This window comes from Leptosomus discolor, chromosome 6, assembly GCF_034619465.1.
Source record: "Leptosomus discolor isolate bLepDis1 chromosome 6, bLepDis1.hap2, whole genome shotgun sequence".
Taxonomy (NCBI): Eukaryota; Metazoa; Chordata; class Aves; order Leptosomiformes; family Leptosomidae; genus Leptosomus; species Leptosomus discolor.
In genome coordinates, this window is record NC_141396.1 from 121,304 (window position 1) to 148,949 (window position 27,646).

The following is a 27,646-nucleotide window of genomic DNA, read 5'->3' on the forward strand; positions in this document are numbered from 1 at the left end:
TGCATGTCCTGCCAGAAAAGAGGTGTACTGAGCTATTTGGGGGCCAAACAATCATAGATCAGGTTTTGGGACAACTATATCTGAACATAGAGGAAAGCCAGAATAGTTTCTGGTGGGGTGTGGGTTTTTTCATGTTGGTTAGTTGGTTTGGAGAAAGCTTGAGGAACTGAAAAAAAGGGCTGTATTTCAAGTGTTTCAGAAAATAGTTATGAATCAAATTATGTATCCTTCATGTGGATTTTTTCATCTGTAATACTTAAAAATTACCTTAAATTCTTTTTTCTTTGCTAAGTTGCCTCAGGTAAAGGTAGGAGTCAAATAAGCTACCTCTGTGCAAAAGCACAACATCATATTAAAAGCATGGAGAAAGCTGATGAACATTTGAAACACTTAAGAAATGAAGATGACAGAGAGAGGTAATTACTATAGACAGGAAGCATCTGTTTCATCCTGTGTGGAAGTCTCTAATGGGGAAGTTTCTTATTGCAGCTGCTAAGTTACTTGATGGTACCTTGGAAGAGGCTGAATACTTCAGTCAGACCTGGCAGAGCATTTAAGCATGTGTTTAACTTTGTCTGAAAAGTTCCATTTCACATGCTATGCATAAGTGTACTCTTTTGCTGTTCCTAGTCTGCTCGCTCACATGCACACATAAGCTAACCCATTCTTTTGATATGAACTGGACACACGGAAGAATGAGTAGATTAAGGCTGGAAGACTGAAAAACTTGATGTACTATTGAAACGTTGTTGAAGTGTCTTTTTAGGTCCTTGTACCACATTGCATACTACAACTTTTTTGATAAAGACGTGAGGTAGTCCATTCAGAGGGTCAGAAAGATTAATCTGTAGGAAAATCACAGGTTTTGTTTTGACTGTTTATATTTCATTTTGTCATACTTTATTTAAAAGGAGGTGTTTCCTTTTTTTTGCTGCACTAAAAACTCCTGTGATGAAATTTGAACTAAATCGTTTTCTAAAAATTCTAAATCCAAACTTGTTTTCAAGACCTATTTTGAAATCCTCAACATCAGTTTTGAAATATTTATCTTAGTTTATTTTATAAGATAGATAATTAGGGGTGTCTCACACATTTTGAAATTTCTGTATAGTTACTATCCAAACCAAGAATTTTGTATGCTGAGGGGATATTTTTTTAAAATTAATAAGTAATAGTGCTATCTTTGCTACTGATAATTCTTCCATTTATTAATTTTTATTAGTTTTAAAATTTCCTTTATGGTGGCCATCATTATTGATGTGATTTTTTTTTGTTGTTGATCCTGAAGATAATCCTGCTTATGAAGTGATTTTTACATATGCTTTTTCTTTGGTAGGATTATACTTTGGGCAGATTTGGCAAAAGTTGCACGTAAACGAGAAGTGTGGGATGTCTGCCGTGCAGCATGCAGATTTTGTCTCTTGTATGATGATACTTTGTTTAGGAAGGTAAAAAAACCTAACAAAAGTAAGTGAACAATTTATTTTGAATGTTGTAAGAGGAACTTTTCCCTCATTTATTAGAGTTACTTGAAGAGTCAACCAATATTATTATTTTCTTCCCTCCGATTCCCAAAGTTTCCTGAGACTCTTGTGTGTCGCTGCTTGTTGACGTACATGGAATATTCTTTCTACCTCTGATTCTAGAAATCAGTCAATACTTTTTTCTGTGGAAACATACTCTGCCTTCAGAAGTGTTTCATGAGTGGTAAAGAAAAGTACTTAATGAAATGTATCTACCCATCTAAGAAAATAGGTTCATTCCCTGATGGTAATCTAGGCCCATATTATCCATCTCTGTCATACTTGATTACCTGAGGAAGCTGAAGAAAAATAGATTATCAGTCACTTTGTGTGAGGCTCGTATGGTAACATTTTTTTACCCTTTTTTCCCTTATTACTGGTTCCTCTGAGATATCCAACATTGTGCTTTGTTCCTTGAGGGTCTGCTGAAAACCCACCACACATGTTAAACGAGTTTTCAACTCAGGGAAAGAGCACTTTCAAACCACTGGCTGCTTGCTGATTTTTACGTATATCTGTTACAGGTTTTTTTTCTCTGGGATTTCATAAAACTCATCTTTAAGAATAGATTAAATTCTAGTACACACTCTGTTGTCTGTTGTGTTTTTTTTTTTTTCTCTAGCCAATGTTAAATGAACCTATTCCACTTTTTTCTCTACATTGTTTCCATGGTCCACTTAAAATGGCACAATAATTTACCTGTTTTCTTTCACAAGTTGGGCATCTCCAGACTAGCCGTGTTTCATCTTTCATGTCTTTTCCAAACTAAAGGGAAAAAAGAAGTATTTGGCAGAAACTTAGGGCAACCATGCGCTAAAAGGATCATTAATAGGAACTGGTGTATTCTTTTCTTCTTTCACAAGTTTTGTATCTCCAAGGTCAAGGTGTCTTTCTTATACTCTGAATGTTTACAGGGCTTTATAATTCTGTCTGTGTCAGTCTAAACACTGTTTCTGGTTAGGCAGGAGATCAAGACACTTCTCATCTCTGTTCAGAAGTGTTTAAAATGGTTCGATCAAAGTTTGTTACGAGGTTGCTGAAGTTGGTCAATGCTTTCAGAGGTAGATCTTCACTAGGAATTAAACAATAACTATGACCTCACTGAAGGTCTTCACTCTCAAGAACTGTAAAGTGGCCTCCTGGAAACCCTTCATTGAGCGCTGCATGTTTCTGCAATGCAAAGGAAACAATGCTGTGTTTGGCAGAGCAGTTGAGGTAATCTATTCCAGGCAGTTTCTAACTGGAAATACTACTTGTAGTTAGATGAAATGTGAATAAGCTTGTAGATACTCAAGGCAGGATGAGAAATTTATGTTCGAGTGGAGTTCTCTGAGAATTGTTGGCCCCATTCATTTTCATGTTCCGCTTCGTATTTTTTTGCTGCTACTAATTCTAGGATTAGTAGGTGAGAAAAATGAAAGGTTACCTTTAATATATATCATATTGAGGATAGGGCAAAGATAATTGTTGTGGTGTGAAGACCATCTGCAGAGGCTTGCTGAGTTGTCAGGACTGATTAAAGGCAAATAATCGAAGATGTTCTAGAGTTACAGAAAAAGAACATACCAGTTCTTATTAATGATGCTTTTGGTGCATAGTTGCCCTGAGTTTCTGGTAAGTGTTTCTTTTTCCCTTTAGTTTGGAAGAGAGATGAAAGATGAAACACGCCTAGTCTGGAGAAAGTAGATACACGCGATTGGTCTAGGAACCAGGAGCAATCCAGTCAAATTATCAGACTGTAGGTTTTAAGAAAACAAAAACATTACTTTTAACAGAAATTAAAAGGTTATTTTGGAATATCATAGAATCATTTAGGTTGGAAAAGACCTTTAAGATAATAGAGTCCAACTATTAACCCAGCACTGCCAAGTCCACCGCTAAACCGTGTCCCTCAGTGCCACATCTGCACATCTTTTAAGTACCTCCAGGGATGGAGACACCACTACTGCCATGGGCAGCCTGTATAGTTTAAAAAAAATTAGATGAAGACTAATAAGTTAGATTTGTCAAAGAGTATTGAACTTGATGGATTGAACAGAATGTCTCGTTCAGGAGGTTGCTTGGATGCAGATTCTGAAAAACTGTGAAGATAGGCCAGGTAGAAAAGTGGCTTTGTGTATCCTACTTTTTATGCCTTCCCTCAAACAATTGGCCAACAATGTAGAGGGAACCCATTCTGACAGCTTTTATGCTCTTACTTTGTGTTTGTATTAAAATAATCTTGGTCCTTCATTATTAAACCAGAGAAAAACAATGCTGTTTTCCTCTTCGTTGATGTGTATGTTGCTGCGAAGTCAAACCCATTCACGATTTAAATGCACTGAGATTTTAGCTACTACATAGTGTCCAGCGCTCCGCTTCCATTGAAGCAATAAAACTGAACTACAGGCTTTGGGTTATATTCATATTAATATAATTTCAGTATGCATGTTATGACTGGAGCAAGTTATTTGCTGCAAATATTGAAGTTTATGCACAAATGCAGCAAAATCACGGGTAACCAATACTTAAGCAGTGCTTGAGAAGAACAGGTTTTGAGTGCAATAAATTGTACTGATGAAAAAAAGTTAAGTGAAATAATTTTAAATCTGTCCTTGCTAACTCTTTCTTGTGGAGTTAAGAATATGTAGGGATTTTTAAATTTTAAAATGAAGGTGATTTTTTTTCTAATTTGCATGGTAATAATGAAGGATTTATTTAGTTATTTATATATTTATTTTTAGCACAGAAGAACAAAGATAGTACAACTACAGTGGATGATGATCAAGGTGACAGCGTATCAGGAGAATCATTACTGCCTGCTAAGTCCTCTTTTGAAAGGGATTTACTCAGAATATTAGCAGAAATAAGGTTCATTAATGCAGAGGTAAATAAATTACACAGCTGTCATTCATATTTGTTTCCTTTAGCATTGTTTTATGTATAACTTTATGGATAAATCTTAAAGCACTGGAATTTTTAGTTTAATTATTGTCTATCTCCACAGGAACTAAAGGAAGAAGTAGTTTCATGAAGCATCTTTATCAAAATACTGTATGAAAGTTACTATAGCAATAGTTTAACTGCAGGTCGTGATAGCACTTTTTTTACAAGGGATTGCACTGTAGATGTTTGACTGACATGTGACATTATGTTTCTGGATCCTTAAAGTTCCAGCATGATTTTTTTTTTTTAAAATATATATTTAGAGAGAGAGGTATGTGTATATATAAAAAATTTCTTTGTTGTTTTCTTCTCAATGAAATTATTTAGTAAAACTAGCTGTAGAAATTTGGAAGATGAAGTGTTTTGCGTTGTTATGTATAGTTGTAATGCCTGTACAACGTCTGGAAAAGCATTTTGTATTTTTAAATTTTTGAGGAGGTAACAACACTGAGTCACAGTCTATTTTCACAATGATAACCTGGGTAGAAAATTTATTTCTTTCTATCCTTCCAGGCAACTGTTCATTTATTAAGATTGCAGGGAATTGAACTGAATGATCATGCTGTACCTCCAGAAGATAGAAGCCAGTATTGTCCAGGATATGCTTCATGTCTTCCTGAAAGTGATCCAGAATGGAAAACATACAGGTGCTTTCTTTAACGTACAGCAAGGCCTTGGCACTCTAACAGATTGGTATTATCACACACAGATGATAATTGGAAAAGTTATTTCTTAGTAAAATTCATTGTCACCAGATGCTTCATATTCATAGGTAGTCATGGTAATGGGAAAATAATCTAAAAAAATAGTTTGAAATAATTTTTCTTTAGTTTGCTTTCATTCTGAACTGTGCATTTTATTTTTCATTTAACATTTATTTCTCTGAAACTAGAAGCTAGTAGCCCAGTCTTAAAAACTATTAAATCTGTGTTATATTGACATTTAGACCATGAAATTCTATATTTAAAAATGTATTTCCCCAAATCAAAAAACTCTTTGTCTTGCTTTATACTCCTGTGACTATAATGTAGTCTGAGTACCCGAATACATACAATTGATTACTTCAGTTTGCAAAACTAATCCGTTCCATCAAATCAACTTAAATGAATAAGGGAGAGTAGAACACAGCAAGTATTGTTTTTTCTCTGGCTTCACACGATTATTTCTTGTGAAGGAGGAGAGCGGGGAGAATTCTGAAGGTCATATTTATACTCTCTTCTGTTCACATTCATACTAATATTAGCCTTACTGTGATAGTGGTCATCTCCTGGAAGAGCAGTATGTCAGAGTTGTGTCCCTAAGTCTGTTCATTAAGTCTGAAGATTAAGTAAAGTTTCTCACACTGCCTGCTTGCAAATGTTCAGTAAAACAGGGAAAAGTATAAACTGATCAGAACCAAGGGACAAAGATGAGGATTCTGTTCCAAAATTTGCTACTAAACTGTTTTTGAGTTCACCCAATTGGATTAAAGACTCATAGGAAAAAATACTTTGGTCTACTGTGTCCTGTACCGTTGTTGACACAGTAATACCCTGTGTCAGTTTGTGCTTTTGGTGTGTGACTTAACCATGGCCATTCTGTATGGTCATTCCAGACTGTATTTTTAATATTGCTTTTTCTAAGTAATGGTACATCTCGACAATTAAGAAAAAAAGAAGAAAAGAAACAAAGTTATTGAAAGAAAGTTATTGCATAGACTATGAAAGAGATGTTATTCTATCAAAAATGAATTTAGCATTTCAGAACATCTAAAGATATCTTTGAGTGCAAGAACACGTGCAGTTTTTAAGTGAAAAAGCCTCCTTAGCACTTGAGTGGAATGCCTTACTTGTATCTGTGTTCAAGTAGAGCCCTGCCATGAATACTTAATGATTTCTAGCACTGAGTGTGGATTCACACATGCATTTTAAAAAGCCATGTGGATGAACCATGAGCTATAGCCACTATTTTTTAAGCTAATAGCATTTGCGTGTCAGAGACTTCATTTTGTGTTGATACTAATTCCTTTCCTGAGTCGTCTTCTCATCCAAGTAAAATGTAAGTTAATGAATGAAGACTTAATAAATGCAACTGAAAAATAATTTTTTGTTGTCATTGACTGAGATGTACCACTGCATATTTAACCTTACAATGTAATTCCTTCTAGTGTTAAAGTTTTGGAATAACAGCTTCTTTATACTAATTTTCTAGTTTGTGGATAGACTACTTATCTCAGTATGCTATGGAAAACTTTCAACGTGCAGCCGAAATAGGAGAAGAATTGAATGAAGCCTGGATTGTTCACAATGCCGTGGTGTATGTCTTAAACTACAATAGACATCTTATCTCTTCAGGAAGACAGAGGAAAATTATTAAGTATCTGCAGACTCTTCTTGGAGCCATCAAGACTGTTGGGCACAATGGGTAATTTTAGATGTTTGATTATGAACGTGGTCTTTTTTTCTAAAACTGAAAAAACATTTTTACAAACATTGTAAATCACTTTGTGCTGTGAAAGACTCTTACTGCTGGCTTTCATTTGTAGTAGAAAGACTTTGATGTATACAGAGTAGTTCAGAAGATAAATTTGGGTTTGTGGTGTGAAAATTACTTTTTATTCCTTTCTGTTTGTTCTTTGTTACTATTCTCTGTAAGCCGTATTAACTTTAGACTAGGCAACATTAATGTCTTGTCATTGTGGGATAGAAGCACACACATGTGAAATAGCATTTTGTTAAGCTAGTCAGAAAGAATTGTGAAAATTTTCTTAGCCTGTGAGTTTGCAGGACAGCTTGAAGTGTGTTTGCTTGCTGTCAGTTACTCTGAAGTTGAATTATATTGTAAATATCATATTGTAAATACAATTCATTGGAAGTATTTCTAATCAGAGTAAGGTGGTTACTACTGGTTCTGAAACATAAGAGAAAAGAAAAAAAAAAAAAAGGGATTGTGCACATTAATAGACCATGAAAACAGGAAAGTAGATTCCACGGTGGTTTAGAGAAATTCTGTTCTGTAGTAAATGCAATGGGAGAATGATTGACTATGACAGAGGAGATGCTCAAGTCAAAGTCAGACTGTGGGACAAAATCCTAGAATTTTTAGCACATTATTGACAGTGTTCTCGGCACTAGGCAAACTGATAGGACCAGCAGCAAAGAAGGGTCTTTTAACACTATCGGAGAACAAAGCCTAAAGTACGGTTTGTGCAGAGATTCAGATTGGTAATACTTGGTTATGAATTCTGATATTTATATTAGCACATATCAGCAATAATCTCTTAGTCATACTTCAGTTTGTGTTTTCTCAAAAAAAAAAAAAAAAGGCGATTCCAGCTCAGCAGTTGATTGGCATGAAGAGTAATACAGTGTAATAAAGAAATAAATGGTGAGGGGCTTGGCTTAGGTTAATTTTCTGGGAAGTAGTTTCTATTTTCATGCATAGCAGCCCACTAATAAAAAAATTTTATTTTAAATGTGTTCATCTGACATAATTTTTTTCTTTTTTTTTTGTCCTATGAGGAAGTAGACGCTTCAATTATAGAAATTATAGAAACCATATGATGTGAACTATGAAAGTTGGTTGTAGTTTTTTGTACATTTAACCATTTTAACTTTCTAAGAAAAATCTAGATTTTCAAGTAATGTTTATTACTTGAAAGTGATAAAATGTATTACTTCCTCTTACTTTGATCTGATGCAGTATGCACTTCTGATTTTTGTTTTCTGCTACAGAAGTACTGTGATTTTATTGATGTTATGTAATGCTTTGGCTCGGGGCTTAATTCTTTGTTGGATTCCAAAGCCAAAACTGGCTGAGAAGAAAAAAAAAGATGCAGCAACAGACAGAAGCAGAAAACCTGCAGCAAAGAAACACAAAAAAGCGAATGTCATCGAGTCTCTTTCAGTAGATCCCAGTGGACTTCCTGATATTAAAGCTGCCTTAGAGGTACAAAGCCCACGGGTTTTTTTGTAGTCTTTTTTGGTCTGCTGTCATGTATTACAATTCATATAAATTAAATTGTAGACATTTTTGCAAAAAATAAGCTACCATCTTTTAAAATTCCTGCCGCTGCAGGTCCTCCCCAAATGCACACCGAAGTTCCTTACCAACAGGGGCTGAGGACCATAACTTCGTATTTGCTAGATGGGTTGACTTAATGGAGATATTGTTAGGCTTAGAGATGCATGTGCACTAATTTTAAAATAACTGAAGGATGGCATGTTCCGTACAAAGAGCTTTCCCCCATGTTGTAGTCTTTGTTGTTTTTTTTTCTTCTTGGTGTTTAGATTTGTGAATTTGCCTTCCGTGCAACAGCTGGAACCATCCCTAGTGAAACAGTACCTATTGCTGCACTGCAACAGATCATTGCTACGTGGGTGAAGGCAAAACAGTTAAATCAGCAGCAGATCAGACATAAAGTTGGGACTGAGGAGGAGGTATTATTTATCTGAAATCCTGCGTGATGTTGAAACTTTTCTTTGAAAAATTAAATAGTGTTTACTTGCAAAAAAATAAAATCTCTTAATCTGGATTTTTTTATTTCTGTTTAGAATAACGATGAAGCACAAAATCCTATGACAAGAATTCTCGTTGGTCTGGAGATGTATTCATGTAATGGCTTGGGTCTCGTGGATTTCACTCTTCCTAGCTTATCTCAGGTATTTAGTTTTGTTTTATTAGCTCTCGTGTTTTAAGAAATTGCATAGTATAAATGTGATTTCACTTTCAGTTTTGGATGGAGGCAAAATTAATTTTGAAACTTTTATTGTACCATTGTTTCCTTTAAAACTTTCCAAGAGATGGAATAGTTGTGACAGGTAGACAATTTTTGTAACTGAATATTTTTGTTTATCCAAAAAACAGATAGCATTAGAATACTGGTATTAATAGAATTAGAATAATCAGCATTATTCCCATGTTGCTCTAACTGATTATTTCCGTAACCATCAGATGAGTATAATGGGTTCATATGAATTCTGTACAGACCCATACCTCTGACCTTTCATTTTTTGTGGAGAAAACTTTATAGAATCATAGAATCATTTAGGTTCCTTTTAAGATCATGGAGTCCAAGTGTAAACCTAACATGCCAAGTCCACCACTAAACCATGTCTCTCAGTGCCACATCTACACGTCTTCTAAATACCTCCAGGGATGGTGACTCCACCACTTCCCTGGGCAGACTATTCCAATGCTTGAGAGCCCTTTCAGTGAAGAAATTGTTTCTCATGTCCAATCTAAACCTCCCCTGGTGCAACTTGAGGCCGTTTCCTCTCATCCTATCGCTTGTTCGTTGGGAGAAGAGACCAACACCCACCTCACTACAGTCTCCTTTTGGGTAGTTGTAGAAAGTTGTATTTTAGGGTTTGTATTGGAAGTATTCAGAATTTCAGCTGAAGAAAACTTCATGTTATAGTGAATTCACTTTTGGCGGTTGCAAGGTAGAACACAACTACTATTTGTTACTGTTTAAAGAATTAGGAGGCTTTTTGATGAGTCTCATACAAGGCACAGTTTCTTAAAGTACTTGCTTTTGATCAGTCTTCCATAATTACTCGTGCTGAATAGTGCCACACTTTTCCTGTGATCCTGTTGGTTACCAGACTATTCAAGACGACTAGAGGTGGTATCAAAAGACTTTTACCCTGTATTTTCAAAACAGTGAGTTGTAGTCTTCCCTGTTTGATTACCACAACTATCATTTGTAACTCCTGTAAAGAGCTTTCTTAAAAGACTATGATGTACTTCCCCATTTAGCTAGGAATCATTGTCTTAACACTTTTGTAGAAGTCCTTCTTTCTAAAGACTAGGATCTGAGTCCTTATAAATATACAGGTATCTAATTCCAGATTGTCTACAGATTTATGCAAATTATTATGAGTTAGCTTTAGCTATTACTTCAGTGGCTTCGTTTTGGAGAGCAGTATTGTAGTATCCTTATTTTGACCAATTCATTAGCAATTCCCAGTATCTTAGAGATAGAACTTCCTGACTGATGCGTGCAAAAGCAAGGAAGACATTTAGATCCTATAATGAATCTATATATGAAACACTGTTGCTGTAAAAACAGTTCTCTCTCCCATTCTTACCTTTGGCTTAACTAAAATGGGCTCTGAAATTTGGAAGCCCTGTTCCACTGATTTTCAGACAAGGACAGAGAATGTCTAAGTCCTGGCAGATACTGCTGGTCAAAAGGGATGTGCACTTACAGCTGGATTTACATACACTATTACAATACTTACTACAAGGTGTATGATGCTTCTCTGTTCTGTATCTTGATGGTTCTTGTAACTCTTTGGGTTTCTAGATTGTTTCATCACGTGCTTGTTCCATGTCCAGGTACAGCTGTAAGCATGTAAGTGCTATAGAAGAGAGCATGATAAAAACCTGAGATTTAAACTCTCTTAACTCTCTTTTATTTCCTGGTATTTTTGTTTGTTTGTATGTTTGTTTGGTTTTTTCCAGTTAGTGAAATTGGCTTTAGAATGCAGTTGGTCAGATTCCTTAGTGGAATTGCAGACACTGACACGACTTACATATTTTGCATATGTATCAAATGACTATGAAACAGTGATGACTTGCTCCAAAAGGATCTTGCAATCAGCTGAGAATTTTTTCCACAATAGAGATACTAAGAAATATGAAATGTAAGTACATGGAATTTTGCATGATACTGTGGTATAACCAAACTAAGTCTTGAAGAAAGAGTATATAGGGTAAATGCATCTGATCACATAACCAAAAGTGAAACAATCTTTTTTTACAGTTAGAGGTGAAAGTGAAGTTTTCCTCCTTCTGCTGACTCTGTCATTGCCAGTTACTTAAGTGCTGCAGATGATGTTTAACTCTGTGGTGTAGCCTGAGTAAAAGGCAGTGTGAGATCCTGATTGTGGTTCTGGACCCAGTTCTGGAAGATACATGAATTTTGTTATCCAAGTGAGTCAACAGGTCATACATACATGCATTTGAGTGTCTTTCTGGGGAGCATTGCTTTCCTGAAATGGTCTCTGGCAATCATAGTCTTTTCACAGTTTTATAATTTTCAAGCAGAAAGTAGCTTATTCTACTTCTTTTGCTGATACAAATTGCTTCCAATGCTGAGCTGGCTCTAGTACACAAAGGGTCTACAGAGTTCATGGTAGACCTGACACCAGAGCTGTGATCACCTGTTAGCACTCATACCTCCATCTTATTCTGTGAACTGTGTCAGGTCGTCTATATGGTCTTTATTACCACCTATGCATATGGGTGCAATAGGAATGTAACTAATTTCTTTAAAAGCCCAGTGTCTTACTTAACTGGTAATTTAAAACTTTAATCTCAAAGGAAAAAAAAAGAAAAAAAGTTACGTATACAAATGGATCTGTTGGTGGAGTCCTTTATTATAAAAAGGTGATATCCTTCAGTCCTTCTATTTTTTTTATATTATTTCCTCCAAAAACAGAACGTAATTTTATCAAAAGAGGAATGAATTGACTCCATTTAGTAAAAATTTGTTAGAATGTAGTAAGTTTGAAATGAACATGTGAAACACTTCAGATGTAATTTATTGTTCATTTTTCTCACTGAAAATAATTTCTCTTTTAAAAAAAAAATCTGCTCTTTGAAATTCATGGTTGTTTGCTACATGGAGAATAACACATAAAATCAAATTAAGGTATCTTAGTATGAAATATATAGTTTCAGAACATTACAGAAATTGAGAAAATATTTGTTGTATATCTAGCAATCTGCAAACTAGCGAATGATAAAATGTTAGATTCTTTGACAAAGAAATGTAGTCATGTATTGCCAGTGCTGTTTCCAGAGAAACAGAAGATAAACTTAGTCTTCTCCTGATAAAGCACAGCTTAAGGACAAAGAAGGGTTAAATATTTATTTTTAACTTCTTGTTGTTGTTGTTGTTGTTGTTAACTTGTGCTGTAGAGCACTGGTGTCCTCTGGTGGACACAATCCATAACTGCATGATAGCTCTCACCACAGGGTAGGAACTAGGTTAACTAGTACGTCTACGTTTCAGTGTATGGTTTTACATTGTAATAAGATGTTAAAAAAAATCTTGCAAATTATATTACTTCTTTTCTTATAAAATCACGATTAAGCAAAGGTATCAAGTTTGTTTACTTATTTATTTTTAACTGTTTAACTGCTGGAATAGAAATCTACGTTCTTCTCTTTTAAATGTGGTAGATACGATCCAAATCAATTTCTCCAGAGCCCTGTACATACTTTACCAGACATAACTGAGATCAATTCTGAAAGAATCAAAAATTGTCTGATTTTCCCTATTTCTGTTTTTAATTGCTTGCCATGTAGTTTTGACTTTGGGCTAATATTTTGATGTACAATAGTGAATAATGGGGAGAAAATGCCAAATTTATTTTCTCCCCTTGCTAAATGTAGATAATAATTTTTTAAATCTGATTTCAGTTATTTTCATCAGGGCTGTGGAAAATATGTTTTATTTCTGGTATCTTTTCACAAAATGGTTAATTTTTCGAAGATTTCCTGATTTCAAAAGAAAAGTCAGTAGAAGCATTTGTAACTTCCAAAGCTAGGGACGTTTGTTTAGTAAAAACTTGAAAGCAGCATTAATAAAAACTGATACGTTCTTAGACTGTAAGACTAGCACTTCTTGAATTATTTGCCTTTATTCAGGCCTGGTAACGGAGTGAGACAAGAAATGTTAAGTGTTACTGCCTGTATACAAGGAAAGAGTATAATGGAAAATTTGTCTGGAAGAAAACATTTGCGTGTAGCAGCATCAAAGGCCTTTGTTCAGGGTGCCAGGTATGTTTTATTTTGAGAGAAGACTAATATAAAACAGACATAAAATTTGATTTATAGATTTGGGGATCAACATATTCTCTCCTAAGACTGATAAAAATCAAAATAGTTGTGAACTGAAATGCCTGACAGAGGATTTGACAGATTTTTACAGTTTAGTAAGTTTATGAAGTACCTTCCACATAGCTGATCTTGTAATGTTGTAGGATCATAGAAAAATCTGATCAGAAAGGACCTCAGAAGGGCTGTAGTCCAAACTCCTGGTCAAAGCAGGGCCAGGCCAGGGCTTTATCCAGGCTGGTCTTGAAAACCTCCGGGAATGGAGGCTGCACAACCTCTGTGAGTAACCTGCTCTGCTGCTTGGCTGTACTCATGGGGGAAATGTTTCTGCTTATATCCACTCTGAACCTTTCTTATTTCTACTTACGCCCGTGCTTGCTTGTCCTGCCATCCACTGTGAAGAGCCTGGCTGCAGCTTCTTGGTAACATTGTTAGGTTATTAAGAAACTTCTTGTTAGGTTCCCCCAAAGCCAACTCTTTTCTATGCTGAACTAGCCCTGTACTCTCAGCCTCTGTTCTCAAGGCAAGTGCTTCAGTCCCTGGGTCATCTTGGTGGCCCTCCACTGAGCTAGTTGCAGTTTGTCCATGTCAGGCATGTGTTGAGTGGCCTGGAACTGGATGCAGTAGTCTACATGTGGTCTAAAGAGTGCTGACTAGAGGGTGATAATTCCCTCAATCTGTTGTCTGTTCCTGTTAATACAGCCAGGATGTGGTCGGCTGTTGTTGCCAGAGCACACCGCTGGCTGGTTTTCAGCTTGCTGTCTGCCAAGACCCCCACGTCCTTTTCAGCAGAACTACTCCCTAGCCAGTCAGTCCTCAGCCTCTGCTGTGGCAGATCATCGTATTGTGAACTGTATGTCATGAACTCAAAGTGGAAAGGTTGCTTTAAATAATGAATAGGCAGGTGAAGGTGGTACATGGGTGATGCATGACTTTGGTATGAATTCTCTGCTATTTGGAAGAAATAAATTAATGAGCAAAAGTAGGTAATTAGAACTCTTAGAAGATGAACATATGATGGCTGATGTGAGGCTGTTAACGTGGTAATACTTTCATCTTTCCATTGATACTTAGAGAGTGATGAATGAAGCTAGACTAGCCAGTGTAACAGAACTCTAACATGAAGTCATGTTGCAGATGAATCTGCATGTTTTTTAAATTTGCGTGTTACGGTAAGCACTTTTTCAGGAAGGACTGAGCATATATATGTAGCTCAACACATTCCAAAAGGGAGGCAAAACCTGGTGAGCAAAAACTAGGCCTTAATAAGTCTAGTGTTGAAACATAAGGTATGTGAGCATATGGACTCTAAAAATCATGAAACTGCGGGAGAAAATACAAAGATCACCAGATTCAAAAACTATTTTTTTGAAAATAGCAAAACTGTACAATGAGTGATTGTTTAATACCAACCTGTAATTTTTAGCTAAATTCTAAAGCTTTTGCTCACTCATACAAATACTGTGTTGTATCACAATCTGGAAAATTCTTAGATTTTATTAATTCAAAGTAACATTTGCATGGAATATGCTCAAAACAATTTAAATGCAGCTAGAGGCATTCAGGGTATGTTGTGTTACGGTGGTACTGTACTATGCAAAATCCATAGCATTTCCATAATTGTTTTGTTCTATTTTTTAGTGTTTTTAGAATGAGAAATAGGAAGCCAAAAAAGTAGATTATTCCAGTGAGTACGTCTCAAGTAGATGTCTACTATTTTTTTAATGAAGGCTCTTGAACTAAGATTACGTATAAATACAGTTAAATCATCAATATGGTACTTGTTTATTGCTACTTCTGCTGAATGCATGAAGGTGTTTTGTATACAAAAATGGAAAATGTCTTTTGTATGAAGGTCATATGCTAACCCCTCATTGCTGAGATTATATATGGTGGTGCCTAGATCAGGTAAACCTGGATGTTTATACAAGTAAAATCCTTTATTTTGGCTAGACTGTGATTGTTTTCCTTCATTAAGCTGTACTTCACTTTCTTCAGGTATGCAGGTGAAGCCGGAAATTACTCCCTTGTAATGCTTGCAGCTAGACACTTTTGGAATACATGTTTACCTTTGCTAGGTTCGCCACAAGACAGAGAAGAGTTTAAAGAACCTACTGAAATAATTCTTAAGAACATAATTAAAGCAGAATCTAAAAGTAAACAGGTAAGAATATCTAGGAGGTATTGTTAATTGTGTTTGTGTTTAGTGATTGTTACTGATGATTAAGAAAAATTTTGGTTTACTCTGAAACTCTGGCTTAATGCGCCAAGATACCTTTCCTAAGAGGGGAAAGTGACTTATTTTCATAAACACATTCTTACCTGCATTCACATAGCACACATTCACACGTATAGGAAATTACGTACTTTTTTTTTTTCCCCCCATTTGGTGGCGGTTCTGGTTTTAGGCAATTGGCAAACTTGCAACAGTTTTCTCCAAAATAATTTGCTGTCTGAAGGGCTGTAGTGTTTCACTTGGTGAAGCTTACAAAAAGGAATGTTTAGAAAATATGCAACAGAAAATCTAGAAAAAAATCTTTCACTTCCAGAAGGGATGAGAATAGATCTTAAAACACAAACTCAGGGGAAAAAGAAAAGGTAACTAAATTAAGGTTCTCCACACGTGCAGATTCAAACTTCTCTTCTACCTGCAAAAAGGAATTTTTACTTTGCATATCTTCAGTTTTTTAACAGACTATTTAGCACTTTGGTAGTAGGAAGGAGTTATAATTTAAACTGTACTGGGAGTCAGTGAAGAAATTAAACACTTGTTGATTATGGAGAACATGTGTAAACTGAAGACATCATGCCTTTGAAACAATATGTAGGTGATGTGTATCGTATGCCACATCTTGCCATATGAAATTTCTTCTGCACACTGAAACGTCTGCACACATTTACAATTTTTCTTACTTCAAAATTGCCTGGAGCCAATCCATTTCTCTTTCTGGATTTCATTCAAATGCTAGTGAAGATGATGTGAGTTTTCCCGTGCTTCTCCATGGGCACAATTTCAGTTAGAGCTCAAAGGGTTTATCAATAACTCTTGCACTCAAGTTCAGTGGTACCAATGTGAGTCTGTACCTCAAATCATCAAGCAGTGTACTACAGGAATAGAAAACTTAATTTTGGTTTCTCCTCCAGCCATGTATAAATCATAATCAGCGATGGTAACTGGTCTGCTTGATTCTGGGTGTGTAGGAGATAGAACTGATGAGTACACTGTGTAACATGGAAGCACAGTGAAGACTGTAAATTTAATGGAACTTTGACAGTGTTTGGATATATAACAGTAATTGCCCATTGGCACAGTTCCAAAGGTTTAGTTGTTTGCAGAGATGGTACATTTAAAGCCAATAAAAAGGAATACTTCATTATATATATATATATAGTTAACTCACTACCACAGCCTGTTTTCAGAGTGAACCGTTAATAAGTTGTATTACAAAGCAAGATGCTAATGTAGATAATGAAAGTATTCAGTTATACATAGCATAGACTTTTATGTCTGAAATTGTTAGTAGTTCTTGTGGGTTAGACTACATAGTTAAACTTCTGATACTAGTTATAAACAGAGCATTCTGTATTTGATTGTTTCTGAAGATACTGATTAATTTTTTTTGTATACTGTAGTAACCGTTCTAAGAGGCAGGAACTGGTCTCCAGTGACCCTTGATCAGGCTAACTCTAGACAATTTTTAAATGCAATCACATCTGGAGAAGCATATACCAGAAGATAATTTTAGTTTAGTTCAGCAAGGCAATGATTCACTTACTTGAGATACGTACAGCTGAAAACTAAAAATGGGTTTAAAAAAATTAAATAAAAGCAAGTACTACAAAAGCTTTACTGCTGCTATTACTAGCTTTCTTAGAACAAGATTAGAGGTTGGTTTTTCTCTGTTTGCTGTGCTCAGTACTGAAGCTGTTCTTACCCTCATGTTACTGCCACAGAAGCCTAAACTCATAGAATGGTTTGGGTTGGAAGGGACCTTTAAAAATATCTAGTCAAACACCACCACCACCACCCACCACACCCTCCGCCATGAGCAGGGGCATCTTTTAAAAATGATTTGAAAATACTCTGAAAAAATGAGCTGTTACTCGTTTTTCACCAGAGCGGTTGTGGAGTGCCTGCTTGGAGTACTCAAAAGATGACTGAACAAGGCCCAGAGCAACCTGCTGTATTTCAGCCTGCTTTGAGCAGGGGTGTGGACAAGAGAGCTCCATAGGGTCCTGCCATCCTCAACTGTTCTGTGATTACCTGACAGAGTACTTTCAGGTTTCATGTTATTTAATCAGTGTAACTGATTGAATATTACTGAGTCTGGTTATTGCTGTATTGGTTTAGTATTATAGAACTCGTTCTGGAGAAATGGCTGTGGTTTTCACCTCCTGCACAAGTAGCTATTTAAGTTACAGGTTAATAGTTCATCTTAACTGTATTAATTGGTTTAGAAATGAAACAGAAGTACACTAAGACATATGTTAACCGAAAGATAAAGAGCTTTTTTTTTGCCCCCCCCTTTTTTTTTTTTGGTCTTTTCAGGAGAAGAAAGATACGTTGCCTTTGCATCAGTGGGTTACAAAGGATTTTCAAAATATCGGGGTATCAGCTGGATGCTTCCTTCCAGGCATGTTCTTCCTTCTTTTGATCTGATAATAATAAAAACCCCAGTATTTTGTAATATCATTATTCCAATTCTGCAGTATATTAATAAATCATTTGAATATACTTCAAAGGTGCTGAGGAAGATCTGACTTTAAGAACCTCCTTATGTGGGTTATTATTCCACATATATGCTGATAAAGCCGATTGGGAGACAGCACTGAAAGTCCTGGATGAAGCTATTCAAGTGTTGCCTCAGACAAGACACAGGCTGTAAGTTGGTTGACTTACTTTTATTAAAATAAGCATCCTGATTCTTGACAAGTATAAAACTCTGAGTATTTTTTTTATTTTTCATTGGGTAAGTGTTATGATTACTTTTTGTGAGCTGTCTGTTCTTGTAACAGAAAGTGTGTCTTTTTGATGAAAAAGACATATGTTGGCAGTGCTTCTTATAATTAATCTGTTCATAATATTTGTAAAATTTGTTTTTTGAGAACTTGTATATAAGTAGTATCTTACTTTCCAAGAAAATAGGTGCATGGAATGTGGCTATATAGCAGAAACTTTAATTTTCCTAGCTGTAAACACATTTGCATTAAATGGAAACTAAATTATCTAGGGTATTGTTTACAAACGTAGTCTTACCAGAGTTCAAAGGTTTGTGCCCTTTGTGTCAGTTTATAAACTTTACGTCTCTATGCTATACTGATACAAACTAGTATACCTATCCTACTCACAAAGTTACTTTACAGGTACAGAGGCAAATAATTTGCAATTTGTTTTGTCTTTTTCTAGCCTGATTTTTAAACATATGGCTACAGTGAAGGCAGGATTGGGGTGCAATTTTATGATGGACATTCAGAAATTCAGAGATGAAAGTGAAGATTATTTGTCACATATGTGGCATCATTTGGTAACAGTCTCCAGAAGTATTGTTGGACAGTTAAGCTGTTTTCAAAATGCAATCGTTGCTTTACAGGTTTGTCAGTTTTTGCTATATGTTCAGAAGCTGATAGAATGAAGTTTCTCAAGTGATTCATGGGATTGCAGGTTCTATGAAGTATATAACTGAAGTGGTGGGAAGGCCATATATACTTGACCATTACTTTTTACAACTTTGAAATTTCTTTTGCAAAACTGTGTATGGTTGAATCTTAGTATCCAGTAAAAGTTCAACTGAGTCCTGCCAAAGAAAAATGTCGTAAGCCAATTGCAAGAAGTTTTGGTAAAGCAGAGTTAACTGGTAGAGTTTTCTGTTACATTCCATTTAGCATAACTCTGATTATGTGATGCAAATAAAACTGCTCACTGTCAAATTACTATTCTTTGTTTCTGTTAAGACTATATTGAACTTCTAAATAATGTTTAGATGGTTTACATCACCAAATATAAAAAAACTCTTCCTTTATTACATTTATAGAAAAAAGAAAATGAATGGCAGAAAGCTGATTATCTGATGGAATTTGCTGTATGGTTATATTGTAACCAGTTCCCCCTCAATGATGTTACTAAACCTCTGGACTGGGTGGTAGATATCTTGCTACGTATGAAATTTTCTATGCAATCCTCACAAGAAGAAGGTATGTAAAAGTTGTATATCCTTCACAGGGTTTTTCTCAGCAGCAAATGCAAGGGGCATTTTTAATTTACAACTTAGTTACCACAAAGAATGGCACCAGCTTGGCGGTATTTTCTGCAATATTCACTGTCATTTGTTCAATGCTAGCTTAAATATGTCTGTGAATTCTGTGTCATGCTGTGGAGACCTAACTTCAGTCTTTTGATATAGTAAGCTACACCTCCTATCTGATGTAGGGGTTCCTGAGTTGTGAGATGCTGCCAGAAGGCAGTGCTAGGCAGTTTGTTTCAAGTTCATCCTCATGGAGGGCTGAATGGGACTGTAGGAAATGGTTTCTGTGTCAGGGTTTGGTACCTGTGTCCATTGCTTTTTCCTTGGCTTTATCTGTTGTTTTAGGATTGGATTTTCAAAAATGACTTTCAAAGGGATGTACACTTTCAAGTACTTAGGTAACTGTAAAAATTCTTTGGTCCTTTAACTTTGTGTCTGCTTGCATTGATATGGACTTGGTGACCTATTTTGATAGGATACCCCATTATTTAATTGGAAAAAAAAAAGTATCTGATTTCTGGAACAATACTGTGTGGCATTAACCAACATCTGCTCTGCTCTTTTTTTCATGTGGATAGATGAGATAGGTCAGACAAGTACTTCTGGTACTTGCATTGAAAAAGATTAATGTTCAGTGTCTCTAGTATCACGCATTTGGTTAAAGTCACAGCAGCAATATGCTGTTTGAATTTTTATTAGTGCTTTTGTTGGGGTTTTTTACATCCCTATGGCAATTTAAAGTTTGTACTTGTTCTTTAATGATCCTCCCACACAGTTTCACATGGTTGCTTATGATTACTGGACTTCTTACACCACCTATATTTCAAGAGATTTTTTACAAAACTTTTAATGGAAACTGAAAAATAAAAAAAATTAGATTCAAATATAAAGCAGCCCAGGTTGGAGGGGACCTCAAAAGATCAACTGGTCCCACCTGTTGTGGAAAAGAGAGCCTCGATGAGATTTTCTATCACCCTGTCAAGCGGTGTCTTGAAAACCTCCAGTCATGGGGACCCCACCACGTCCCTGGGGAGGTTGTTCCACTGATAGGTTGTTCTCGCTGTAAAAAATTTCTTTCTTATATTAGGATGAAACCTCTCCTGGTGCAACTTGTACCTGTGTGGCTTCTTGTGAAGAGAGAGCCTCTGTTGTCTTTGTAGCTGCCCTTTTACTGGAAAAATGTTATGATGTCTCCATGAGCCTTCTCTTCTCTGTGGTGAAAAGACCTTAGCTCCTTAAGACTTTCTTCATAGGGCAGGTTCTCCAGCGCTTTGATCATCTTTGTGGCCCTCCTTTGAGCCCTCTCTGGTCTGTCTATGTCTTTTTTGATTTGTGCGGACCAGAACTGGACACAGTACTCCAGGTGTGGCCCTACAAGCACTGAGCACAGTGGGTGGGATGGTCACATCTCCGTCTCTCCTAGTAATGCCCGGCTGATGCAGACCATGATCTGATGATGCAGACCATGATCTGACTTTGTCTTCATTGCTGTAGCAGCACACTGCTGACTCATGTTCAGCTAGTTGTCCACCAGGACCCAGGTCCTTTTCAGCAAGGCTGCTCCCCAGCCACACAGATCCTAGTCTGTACTGCGCTCTTTGGTTACGTTGTCCCAGGTGCAGGACCTTGCCCTTGCCTTTGTTAAATCTCATACAGTTCTTTCTAGCCCACTTCTCCAGCCTGTCCTGGTCTCTCTATAAGAAGGCACTCCCTTCTGACGTGTCCACCTCATCACCCAGTTTGGTATCATCAGCAAACTTGGTGAGGGTGGTTTCAATCCCATTGTCCAGATCATTTATGGAGATGTTGGACAGCATGGGTAGTGATCGCTGGGGGACCCCACTTTTGACAGGCTGGCAGCCTGAGCAAAAAGCATTGATCACCACCATCTGAGTGCAGCCTTAAGCCAATTCCTACACATCTTGCAGACCGCCTACCCTATCTGTATCTTGCCATCTGTATCTTTTATTATGAAAGAATAAAATTAATCTGCTGAACTGTACCCTTCCCTGACTTTATACTGTGCTAGTCATGCTCAGAATCCTCTCAGTTCGCCTGTTACTTTAATAACTTGGTCTGTGACAGTCATTGAATTATGTGGTAGGTGCTTTGGTACTGCACTTTGCTTTATGTTGTGGAGCATCAATTTGACGTTGAAAGAGAACTGTGTCTTTATGGTACTTCACTTTAAGCTGAAAATCTGCTGAATGACTTGGTTTTGAGCTGAATTTCAAGCAGAGTTGGAATTTCTATAAAACATTAGTGTTTACTGAAAAATTACTAGAATTACATATCACGAAATAGGATTGAGTAGCAAAGTATCTTCTGTAGTTGCCATCAGGAGCCATTAAGACATCTCATTACAGACACAGGGATGAGCTTTAAGCTATGTTCTAGACTTAGTTGACATTGATCCATCTGTAATTGGTTTATTGCCCATTTCTGTTTTGGAAATGAATGCTGGACAAATACACTTCTTGCCTCCTAGGCTACTGGTAGTTAGAACATGGTCTTTGGTCACCATAGAAACCACTATGTCAGGATGAAGAGGATTTTTGATTTGACTGCAACACTACTTAAGTGGCTGAAATAGATAAGTTAGACCATCTTTCCCACAGATTTATTTTTCAAGAAGACATAGTTAAAGTAAGTTTGCAATGGATTTCATTTCTGTCAGGCTTACGTCATTTGATGTACATAACTGTTATGTTGTTCATTGAAAACATGGTGCAAGTAGCATTGCATCACCATAAGAACAACATCTTCAGTAGATGGATTTCCATTTTTCTGATTTTTTTTTTTCCATAAATATTTTCGTTTTCAATTCAGCAATTTTAACTTCTGAATACATTTTTTAAAATAGTGTCACTGTCAGCATGTTGTTTGTTTTTTAACAGAAAAAAGTACTCTACCAAAATTTTCGCCTACAGAAAATTTGAAGATAGACATTGGAGCAAATGATACTATGCCCCAAATTAATTTGGAAGATTTGAGTAATATTAAACAATTGGAAGCTTTGTTTAGAGCACAGACATTAATGGCTTTAACTTCTGGTCATAGTTCTCCTTTTCATCAGCAGCATTGTTTGATGGCGTATGGTTGTATCATCCGTATCTGGCAGGTAAGGTTGTATGAGATTATCGTATAGTGTAGTATAGTATAGTGTATTGTGGCCAGTATATTTCAACTTATCTTGTGTAATTATGGTGCTGACTATTCATTTGATCTTTTATCTATGTCTTTAGAATTTCCAGTGTTGTAGTATAGTTCATATATTTTCTCAGGTTTAATGATTAAACAAGAAAATTGTTTCTCTCAGGAAAAGAGAGAAGAGATATTAAGGATAAAAGCAGTGACCTGTTGTTTCTCTGGAGTATGTTCATGTATTTCATGCAAAAGATTCTAAAATATGGTATTTTTAGTTTGTTAAGAGTCTTAGTAGTGGCAGAATACATGCTGAAGAATTGCTGACAGTTTTGAGGAACAGTGATTACAGGTGGACCTTCACTTAGATTGGATCGAAGGGGCTGTGATTTGACTAAAATTAATTGTTTGACATAGTTAAATTAAATTCAGATGTTGAGTCATTTGTTAGGTTTTCAGAAAAAGTATAGACAGGCAGTATTCACCAATTATTATTCTCTAATCGCTTTTTCATTGTTACAGCATTTCAAATCAAACAAATCTTTATTTCTCATTGATATGAATGCCTAATTTAAAAGAGTTGATGCAGCTGACAGTGCCAGTTGTAGGACAATGACAGTAATTGTAAGAACTCATTTACAGCTGAACAGTACTGTAAGAAAAAGAATAACCATTGGCATTAAAGGAATGAAAGTATTACAGGGCAGCTGAACCTTGTTTTGGAGTACAAAGTAAAGCAGACTTGACTGCAGATATCCTTTTCTAAAGCAGACTCTCAAATGATAGGACTCCATAAATAACTCAGTAGAAGATGTTAAAATGGTCTCTGAAAACCAAGATAGCTGGCCAATATTCAAGGATGAACCTTCTCCAAGCTCAGGAATGTTGCATCCCAATGAAGAGGAAGTCGGTCAAAAATGCCAGAGGGTCTGCATGGATGAATAAGGAGCTCCTGGACAAAGAAAAAAAGGAAGCCTACAGAGGGTGGAAACAAGGACAGGTAACCTGGGAGGAATACAGAGAAATTGTCCGAGTAGCCAGGGATCAGGTTAGGAAAACCAAAGCCCTGAGAGAATTAAATCTGCCCGGAGTCATCAAGGGCACAAGAAAAACTGCTATAGAAACGCTGGTGACGAAAATAAGACTAGGGAAAATGTGGGCCCTCTACAGAATGAAACAGGAGACCCGGTTACCCAGGACATGGAGGAAGCTCAGGTGCTCAGCAACTTCTTTGCCTCAGTCTTCACCGGCAAGTGATCCTGCCACGCCGCCCAAGATGCAGAAGGCCAAGGTAGGGACTGACAGAAGGAAGAACCTCTCATTGTAGGAGATCAGGTTTGAGACCAAATGAACAAGTCCATGGGACCTGATGAGATGCATCTGCAGATCCTGAGGTAACTGACAGATGAAGTTGCTAAGCCACTATCTGTCATATTTGAGAAGTCATGGCAGTTCAATGAAGTTCCCACTGACTGGAAGAGGGGAAATGTGACCCCCATTTTTAAAAAGGGAAAAAAGGAAGACTGTGGAACTACAGGCCAGTCAGTCTCACCTCTGTGCCTGGCAAGATCATGGAGTAGATCCTCCTGGAAAATATGCTAATGCACATGGAAAATAAGGAGGTGATTGGTGACAGCTGACATGGCTTCACTAAGGGCAAACCGTGCCTGGCAAATTTGATGACCACCTGCAATGGGGTTACAGCATTGGTGGATAAGGGAAGAACATCTGACATCATCTACCTGGACTTGTGCAAAGCATTCAACGCTGTCCTGCATGACATACTTGTCTCTAAATTGGAGACACGTGGATTTGACGGATGGCCCACTCAGTGGATAAGAAATTGGCTGGATGGTTGCACTGAAAGAGTCGTGGTCAATGGCTCGATGTCAGAGTGGAGGCCAGTGATGAGTGGCACTCCTCAAGAGTTGCTATTTGGATTTGTGCTCTTTGACAGCTTTGTTGGCAATATGAACAGTGGGAGTGAGTGCCCCCTTGGAAAGTTTGCAAATGACACCCAGCTGTGTGGTGCAGCTGACACGCTGGAAGGAAGGGAGGCCATCCAGAGGGATCTTGACAGGCTTGAGAGGTGGGCCCGTGCAAACATCATGAAGTTCAAGGAGGCCAGGTGCAAGGTCTTGCACCTGGGTTGGGGCAATCCCAAGCACAGATACGGACTGGGCGATGAGTGCATTGACAGCAGCCCTGCAGAGAAGGACTGGGGGGTGTTGGTGGATGAAAAACTGAATGTGAGCTAGCAATGTGCGCTCGCAGGCAAGAAATCCTGGGCTGCAGCAAAATCAGTGTGGCTAGCAGGTCGAGGGAGGTGATTCTCCCCCTCTACTCTGCTCTTGTGAGACTCTACCTGCAGTACTGTGTCCAGCTGTGGAGTCCTCAGTGTAAGAAAGACCTGAATCTGCTCGAGTGCGTCTAGAGGAGGGTCACGTAGATGATCAGGGGCCTGGAGCACCTCCCCTGTGAGGACAGGCTGAGAGAGTTGGGGTTATTTAGCCTGGAGAAGAGAAGGCTCTGGGGAGACCTTAGAGCAGCCTTCAGTACTGAAAGGGGGCTACAGGAAAGGTGGGGAGGGACTCTTGATCAGGGAGGATAGTGATAGGGTGAGGGGCAATGGTTTCAAACCCAGAGAGGATAGATTTAGATTAGATACTGGGAAGAAATTCTCACCAGTGAGGGTGGTGAGAAACTGGAACAGGCTGCCCAGAGAAGCTGTGGCTGCCCCCTCCCTGGCAGTGCTCAAGGCCAGGCTGGATGGGGCTGGGAGCAGCCTGGTCTGGTGGAAGGTGTCCCTGCCCCTGGCAGGGGGGTTGGAACTGGATGATCCAACCCAACCCATTCTATGATTCTATGAAACCTGAATAATCCAAACCAAATCAGCTGCCTCTGACTTTTAAAAATATATGTATTACCTTTAATTTGAATTTTTCACAAGTTGTGCAGCATCCAGGGTTATTTTTTGTTCATATTTTGTATTTAATCTTGATCTCTCCAGCAATACATATTCGTCTTCTCAAATTACTGGGGTTTGTTTTTTTTGTTGTAGGTAATATCAGAAACTATGCTATTGCATGCGCAGAGAAATTTTCAATGGATGCTTTCATATGCTTAAATATTTGGAAATTTCTTTTATATAACATTCATTAGTAGCATTATAGAAAACTAATGTAGGAGAACAGAGCGGCTCTTTGCAATCTTCCAGATTACTTTGATGTGAAATGCGTGCCTTGTAGAAGATTAAGCAGCCTAGACTAGTGGAATTTGCAACCATATAGGTTAAAAAATAGCAATATAGTATTTATCACAGGGGTAATGTCATCTTTTGGCAGTTCAGCTCCTTAACTGCATTGTCATGCTCATCCTCAATGCTTGTCAAACAATGCAAGCATCTAGAAGTCTTTGAAATTTTAGTTTTCTGAGGAAAGCTCTTACACAAGCATAACATGGTATGTGACAACTGTTAACAGCTGTAGATAGCAGCTTACAGAGAACAATCATTATTACTAGAAATTGACATTATTGTTGAAAATTAAAAAGAATTAACTGTAATTATTTGATTATATAGGTATCTTTGTCAGCATCAGGACCTATTAGAAAAGTATTATCAAAGTCTTCACAACGTACAGCTCCTCAAAAGGTACAGTCAGTAATTACTTCTAAAAAAGAGAAGGACAAAAAAACCTGTGTAAGAACCCCTGTCCTGTGGAATTAGAACAATCATCTCTTTCTGAGAAATGTTTCTCTGGGATCATTTGTTAAATAGTTTACATGCTTTCCTGTAAAGACTCTCATAACATGTGAAGAATTTCTCTGTGAGTCTGTATATCTTACCTTCACTCCTGATCATGTGGACTTGACAGGTCAAAAATTTACAGATCCTTTTTTTCCCTCCTCTTTTTTTCCCTCCTCTTTTTTTCCCTCCTCTTTTTTTCCCTCCTCTTTTTTCCCTCCTCTTTTTTTCCCTCCTCTTTTTTCCCTCCTCTTTTTTCCCTCCTCTTTTCTCCCTCCTCTTTTCTCCCTCCTCTTTTCTCCCTCCTCTTTTCTCCCTCCTCTTTTCTCCCTCCTCTTTTCTCCCTCCTCTTTTCTCCCTCCTCTTTTCTCCCTCCTCTTTTCTCCCTCCTCTTTTCTCCCTCCTCTTTTCTCCCTCCTCTTTTCTCCCTCCTCTTTTCTCCCTCCTCTTTTCTCCCTCCTCTTTTCTCCCTCCTCTTTTCTCCCTCCTCTTTTCTCCCTCCTCTTTTCTCCCTCCTCTTTTCTCCCTCCTCTTTTCTCCCTCCTCTTTTCTCCCTCCTCTTTTCTCCCTCCTCTTTTCTCCCTCCTCTTTTCTCCCTCCTCTTTTCTCCCTCCTCTTTTCTCCCTCCTCTTTTCTCCCTCCTCTTTTCTCCCTCCTCTTTTCTCCCTCCTCTTTTCTCCCTCCTCTTTTCTCCCTCCTCTTTTCTCCCTCCTCTTTTCTCCCTCCTCTTTTCTCCCTCCTCTTTTCTCCCTCCTCTTTTCTCCCTCCTCTTTTCTCCCTCCTCTTTTCTCCCTCCTCTTTTCTCCCTCCTCTTTTCTCCCTCCTCTTTTCTCCCTCCTCTTTTCTCCCTCCTCTTTTCTCCCTCCTCTTTTCTCCCTCCTCTTTTCTCCCTCCTCTTTTCTCCCTCCTCTTTTCTCCCTCCTCTTTTCTCCCTCCTCTTTTCTCCCTCCTCTTTTCTCCCTCCTCTTTTCTCCCTCCTCTTTTCTCCCTCCTCTTTTCTCCCTCCTCTTTTCTCCCTCCTCTTTTCTCCCTCCTCTTTTCTCCCTCCTCTTTTCTCCCTCCTCTTTTCTCCCTCCTCTTTTCTCCCTCCTCTTTTCTCCCTCCTCTTTTCTCCCTCCTCTTCTTTTCTCCCTCCTCTTTTCTCCCTCCTCTTTTCTCCCTCCTCTTTTCTCCCTCCTCTTTTCTCCCTCCTCTCTTTTCTCCCTCTTCTTTTCTCCCTCCTCTTTTCTCCCTCCTCT

General features: G+C 37.6%; 1 protein-coding gene across 1 annotated transcript in view; it reads left to right on the plus strand.

Moving 5' to 3' along the window:
- Positions 1–27,646, plus strand: part of CFAP46 (cilia and flagella associated protein 46) — an 82,235-nt gene that overhangs the window by 20,090 nt on the left and 34,499 nt on the right. Inside the window, exons 14-30 of the mRNA XM_086466736.1 lie at positions 293–416; positions 1,337–1,467; positions 4,247–4,389; positions 4,962–5,095; positions 6,639–6,851; positions 8,162–8,375; positions 8,717–8,866; positions 8,981–9,088; positions 10,896–11,077; positions 13,089–13,220; positions 15,276–15,441; positions 17,827–17,911; positions 18,021–18,159; positions 18,685–18,868; positions 19,310–19,469; positions 22,417–22,640; positions 26,244–26,315. Of these exons, the coding sequence (XP_086322862.1) occupies positions 293–416; positions 1,337–1,467; positions 4,247–4,389; positions 4,962–5,095; positions 6,639–6,851; positions 8,162–8,375; positions 8,717–8,866; positions 8,981–9,088; positions 10,896–11,077; positions 13,089–13,220; positions 15,276–15,441; positions 17,827–17,911; positions 18,021–18,159; positions 18,685–18,868; positions 19,310–19,469; positions 22,417–22,640; positions 26,244–26,315 (2,561 nt within the window). The remainder of the gene's footprint in view (positions 1–292; positions 417–1,336; positions 1,468–4,246; positions 4,390–4,961; positions 5,096–6,638; positions 6,852–8,161; positions 8,376–8,716; positions 8,867–8,980; positions 9,089–10,895; positions 11,078–13,088; positions 13,221–15,275; positions 15,442–17,826; positions 17,912–18,020; positions 18,160–18,684; positions 18,869–19,309; positions 19,470–22,416; positions 22,641–26,243; positions 26,316–27,646) is intronic.